Source organism: Mastacembelus armatus, chromosome 7 (genome assembly GCF_900324485.2).
Source record: "Mastacembelus armatus chromosome 7, fMasArm1.2, whole genome shotgun sequence".
NCBI classification, from domain to species: Eukaryota; Metazoa; Chordata; class Actinopteri; order Synbranchiformes; family Mastacembelidae; genus Mastacembelus; species Mastacembelus armatus.
The window spans coordinates 7,623,944-7,629,943 of NC_046639.1; the positions used below are offsets into that span (position 1 = coordinate 7,623,944).

The following is a 6,000-nucleotide window of genomic DNA, read 5'->3' on the forward strand; positions in this document are numbered from 1 at the left end:
ACCTAATAGTTTTTGGCATAATAAAGAGGAAATAAGGTGTGCCATAATTGGAAAACACTTTGGTGCTAATTTTGTGTCAAAGTGTCACATTAAACAAGAGCTTTCTGTGTTGTCTAGCAGAGTAAACAGAATCAAGAGAATTAAAGTCCACTACAAACTAAAACTTAAAGTGGCTCTACCAAGGCCAAAGTGTCCCACAGGTGGGACGAGTCGACTGCCTCACACGAACAACTTATCAGCAGCAGCACACCATTGGAGGCCTTTAGTTCCGAGATCAAGAATTTGATGACTCATTGTGACCTGCTTGTCTGATAAAGTCTAGTATATATCGAGATAAAGACATTTTGACAAAAACAGAAGCAGGCACAGGTGAACTAGTGAGAAAAAGAACAGGTAATGCTGCAGGTATTTATCTTAAAAACTTCAACCTAAAAATACAAACGTGCTCTGTAAGAGCTCTGCTATATAGTGATACTGTGACTCTTTTATTGTATTTCCAATGTCCAGGTAAATTACCTTATTGTGCTATAGTCCACCATCGTTTTTCTCTGTTTTTCTCTAATTTTGTACACCATTTGTTGAAGAGTCACTGTGTGTTGAAGTGTCGACTAAAATGACTGCAGCTGCACACCTGTTTGGAACAGTCCAGGCTGGACTTACAAAGTCTAAGACTACGATAAAAAGTCTTCATTCTGTTCTTAAGAAAAATAAGGACTGGTAGCACAATGAGCATGAAGTAATTAACAGAAGCTCGCATAATGGCTTGCCCCTGTTGCTCTCCACAGATGGTTTGCCATTGTGAATATGAACGTGAATGTGAATGTCAAAGTAAATATGCAAGGTGAGTAGGGACTGAAGAGCCCTCTGGTCGCCCTACATCTCATGTTTGTTTTACAGCTGCTCTTGGAAAGTCACCTAAATGGCCTCCTGTTCTCAAGTAGCCCTGCCTTGAGATCTAATCATCTTTTGTCATGTAAACATTTTTTTGTCCAACAAGAAGACTCTCACTGTCGTCTCTCTGTTGTTCATGGGTCAATATTCATTACAATAAGCCTTAGAATGACCAAAAATCGAAGAGACAAATGGTTCTTTTTCATGAAAAACAACATGAATTGTATAAATAACCAAGGCTTTCATTAACAGAAAGCCTTCAGTTCTTTAAAAACGATTTTGCGCTTCAAATGCATTTTTTGTTGGCACCACAAATTACACAAACAATCTGGATCATAGTCAACAGAGGGGTCTTAATCAGATGTAGGACCAATAATCAACGTATCCACACAACCTTATTATGCCCCAAGTGCTCTGTTTAACACTGTGAAACACCATTTCACCAAACAGCCTGCAGTCTTGTTTACTTGAAGAAATGACATTTTTGAATCAGATTAGCAGAGATGCCAACTATAGTTCCAGCCTCCTCCGGCTTCAAAAACAACATGGGGTTTTCCACCTGATGTGCATTCATCCTATCTTTCTATGTTGTCTGACGGTCTTGCCAGTATGGTGGTGATGAGAATTCATTTCATATAAGGCACAGTCCATAGCAAAGCTTATTTTGACAAACAAACAAAAATACATAGATATAAAGATGGTACAGTTTGTCCCAGGCTACATAATGTACATAGAAGCCCTGCTGTCCAAAAAGTAGAACAAATACCTAAGAGACTTGTCAATAAAAGGATATGAAAGCTCAGTGTTGCAAAATCATGGTTAAACACAGACAGTAAGAAGTGGTCTGCCTGTGATAGCAAAAAAAAAAAAAAAAAAAAGGGCCATAACTTACCCAACACATAACAACTCAAATTAAGTGGCAGTTCCATTAATATTTGATGCAAAAATTATAGAGCATGCTGTTTAAAAGAGACATATATCAGCAGAGAAGGCTGGGGCTGTGTTCCCCTGAGTGAATGCCAATCGGATGCAGAGGACAGAATTTATTAGAGATCACTCACTGATGTGAGCAATCAGACTGACCTATGGAAATGTCAAGTGCAGTGGCATTCAAAGGCCCTACGAAACAAAAAACAGAGAAGCAAGTTGTTTGCTTTATATAGAAAGCTTCCCCCAGAGTCTTGAAACCAGTCATCAAAACTAAACAGTGGTTGTTGAATCCAGACTCACTGGACCATTCAGTACAACTAGAATTCCCATTTTATTTTGCAGTTCTCTAATATCTCTATAATTTCATAGAATGGTTTCTGCAAAGGACTATTTCATTTGGTACTACTTACAGGAAAAACAGGGATTTACTTTACAGAACATCACAAGTAAGCTTAAATCGATTATTCATTATTATTGGAAACTTTCTTCTCTACATGTTTTGAATTGTATGCTTGTTTGTAAACAAGTCTCACTATATTGCATGTTAAGCTGACGTGACATTCACTGATGGAAATACTTTGTAGTTTACACAAGCAAGTCACTGGAATGAATTCATTAAAAGCATAGCTATTGGGAGGCTGCTGCTGGTGCTGCAGGTGAGAAGGTGGGGCCGTCACAAGTTTTTCACACTAAATGATGAATCCAGTAAAATCTTACGTCAACATGAGCTCTATTTTAGTTCATGGGGACTTTACTCATAATCAGAACCAAAACTAAAAACAGTGACTTTGAAGGAAGTTATTAGGAAACCATGTAAAATAAAACATTACAAAGTTCCCTTTATCATGTAACCAGAATTTATGTGCATTAATGTCTCTGGCTCCACCAGCCCTCACACACAGATATCAATTACTACTGTGGCCACTACACTGAAATGACTGCACAGCACCAGTTTAGCTTTAACTCTTACTCTCCACTACTTGTTTGCTAGTGGTATATTTTCAGAATTAATCGAGGTGACCTTCCAATACTTTTCTGTGAGTAAAAGCAGTCAGGCATACAGTAGCACTGAGGCACCTGCTCACCTTCTGACTATTAACAAGTCTGCTGACTGTGTGTCCACTATTCAGTACCTAGCGAAGTGGGTTACATAAATACAGGGTGGGGATGAGTGCCTGGTGACAACATTTTAATTCTGTTTCACATAAAAAATAAAAATAAAAAAAAAGAATGCTATATCAGAAGGTAAAGAAGACACTCACATGAATCATACTGTACACACAAAATATGGCAGACATGAACTAATCAGTGACGTTTTCGTGTGTATGAGAGCATCATTAGACATCGCACCCATCATACGTTCGTCAGTAATAGTTTCCTGTAACCTGAGTGTTGCTTTTCTCTTTCTCTTTTTAACGCTTCTACATCTGATACATCATCATTAGTGTACAGAACAACCCTGATGATTTACCATGAAGCAGTGGCAGTGTTACGAGGTCCACTTTACAATTAGAAGCCACACAATGTCAATGACAGTAGTTGTTGTGATGAATGTATTGGCATTCCAGACTAAATGGCATAATCATGCACACCCAGATACGGACAGTCATCAAACAGGGAGAGAGAAAGAGACACGCAAACACACAGGCTCACAGTCACACAAATACGAACTGTGGAGAGATCTGTTGTAGAGGTTATTAGGATTTTAATTCTTACCCCCCATAGGCTCCAAAAGTAAAACTCCTCTTTCTCTGCGGCATGCCGGCTAATGGACAGCAGTGACTCAGTCAACTCAGTGCTGAATGGAGCCAGCACTTGTGTCACTTGTGCTGACTGAGCATGTGTGCGTAAACGTGTGTGTGTTTGTATGCCTTGACTGCCGTGTAAGTTCCACACCCCCAGCCTTGACTAACATGCCCTGCCTCCTCCTTACTTACATGCCTCCTTCACAAACAGGGGGAGAAACGACAAGAGGATGAAGGAGGACGAGGGAGGAAAAGGGGGAGGGGGCTGGACTGAGGGCTGCTGACAATGCCAGTCTCCAAGGGAATCGAGAGTCTGGTGGCAGCCTTTCTCATGTACAGGCTACACCCTCACTCTCATGAACCGATTGCATAGAACACACTGGCAGGTGTCATTCCTAAAAGCACGCAACACTCGCATAAGCCACACCAGTCAGTTCTTGGTTACCTGATCATTTTTAAAAAATAGCTCAAGGCAAAACAAGGAGGTGTTCTTAATAATTGTGAGAGTTTGCTCAGACCAAACCTTGTAACACAAGTTCTCCCTCAGGAAGACAGCTGGTCAAACAAGCTGTGGGTGTCACACAAACAGTTCATCATTCTTTACAAATGTCCTAATCACAGAGCCTTGCCCTGGGTTAGCAGCTCCACTCCTGCATAATGTTGATAATGACCTCTGGACACAATCTCTCTAATCTCTTCATGTGTCTCCTTCCTAATTCTTTCTTTTGTAAACCTATCATGCCTGGTATGCATACGAGAGGAGGGTTCATGTAGAGTTATCCTCTACTACCATTAGCTGCATTGACTAAACTCAGTACATGTCTGGATATAGTGACTTTTCTTTTCAGTCTGATAAACTGGCAGCAGTGACAACAATGTGTTAATGCTGCAGTGGCTTATTGAATAAAGAAGGATTGCATTCTCAAGCATCAGCCAGCTATGTGCCACACATTCACTTCCAAAGCATTTGCACTATGTTGGATGTTTTCATGGTCAGTGTCAGGCAGCACACAGTCAGCTGTGCGCAACGGGAAAGCTGTATCTTTTAGATGACAACAGTTAATTTTGCCCAAAAATCAAGAATAACCTCCCCAGAGGCCAATGATGTCTTCATCACATTAACTGCACACGCACTGAAGTAACACAGCAGACAGGCACTTAATTAATCAATAAGTCTACCAAACAATCAGTTACATCATGTCTCCGCAATTCCATTAGGCCTTTCCTCCTTTCCTCTGAGACTGCACTTTTCTGAAAACATTTCAGCATGGCATGACAGTCCTTGGCTTTGTTGCAGCTGATACAGACTGCATTCGTCATCGTAATTACTGATTGGGTTGAGATTTTTGAGAAAACGGGGGTTTTGCTAGCGGCGTGGCTCTAGGTGTGCTCACTATGTTTTTCAGTTCATCGATTTTAGCTCAGACTGAAAAATCCCGATCTCCCGTGAAGTACACACATTCATGTTGTCAGAGGATGAATCCTGCTGACTTTGGCGATCCTCTGACTTTACCTTTTTGGTCCCATGACCATTGATGAAAAAATCATAGTATCAAAGATTTCCAATCTCCATAAGCATCAATACAATGTTGCTTTAGAGTCATCTGTGATTGTGAAAATGTTAAACACCAACCTGTCTACATCTTATTCAACATGAAAAAAGATCTCAAACCAAGCCAGCACTTCAATCACCCTTAATTGGCTAAAATCAGACATTTGCTTAATCTGAACAACCAGCCAATTATTCAGCTCCCTGGGACAAGTGCCACTCTACTGATTCAGTGAATCGGTCTCAGCACTACCTTAGCTCTGTCTGCTTCCCTGAAAATGCACTTAACTAAAGCAACTGTGGCATGTGAGAGGCATTTGAATGGGAGCAGCCCAGACAAGAAGCCTTTAATCATATCACCTCAAGGCCCAGCCGTCCGAGCAGCCCCCGCTCCCCTTTTGTCTTAAAGGAAGCGGAGGGGCAGGAAGACCCTCAAGAGGACAAAAGAAAATCTCTCCACAATATTCATGCCATCGGCGTCACAGAAGCTACTGATACAGCAACACCAACAAAGCACCCACTCAAACGAAAACAAAAACCAGACCCCACAGTTGACGATGCATACCAGCTTTTACAGGAAATATGTTCCAAATGTGAAGAGGTGCATTGTTTATGCCCCTGTTTTATACTAAAGAAGAATAACAATCAAAACAATTATCATTACAATTAAAATCATAATCTTACACTTCTAATCATCACTATCCCATCAACAAACACTGATGTTATTATTACTAGAAGTGTAAACAGATGTGGGATGTCTCCTCCCACTCAAATCAATCTATAAATACTGCCCCATGAACTCATTTATTTTTCAGTCTGGGCTGGGGAAAGGGCAGCAGCAGTAGCAATAGAAGTAGCAGCAGGGCAGACGTGGTATATGAGTAG

The 6,000-nt window shown here is 40.7% G+C and overlaps 1 protein-coding gene across 6 annotated transcripts in view; it reads right to left on the reverse strand.

The window, feature by feature from the left end:
- Positions 1 to 3,675, reverse strand: part of rap1gapa (RAP1 GTPase activating protein a) — a 35,245-nt gene extending 31,570 nt beyond the window's left edge. For all 6 annotated transcript variants that reach the window (XM_026332933.1, XM_026332935.1, XM_026332932.1 and 3 more), the window contains exon 1: positions 3,538 to 3,675. In XM_026332933.1, the coding sequence (XP_026188718.1) occupies positions 3,538 to 3,581 (44 nt within the window). In that variant the 5' untranslated portion in view covers positions 3,582 to 3,675. The remainder of the gene's footprint in view (positions 1 to 3,537) is intronic.
- Between the last annotated feature and the right edge of the window lie 2,325 nt (positions 3,676 to 6,000).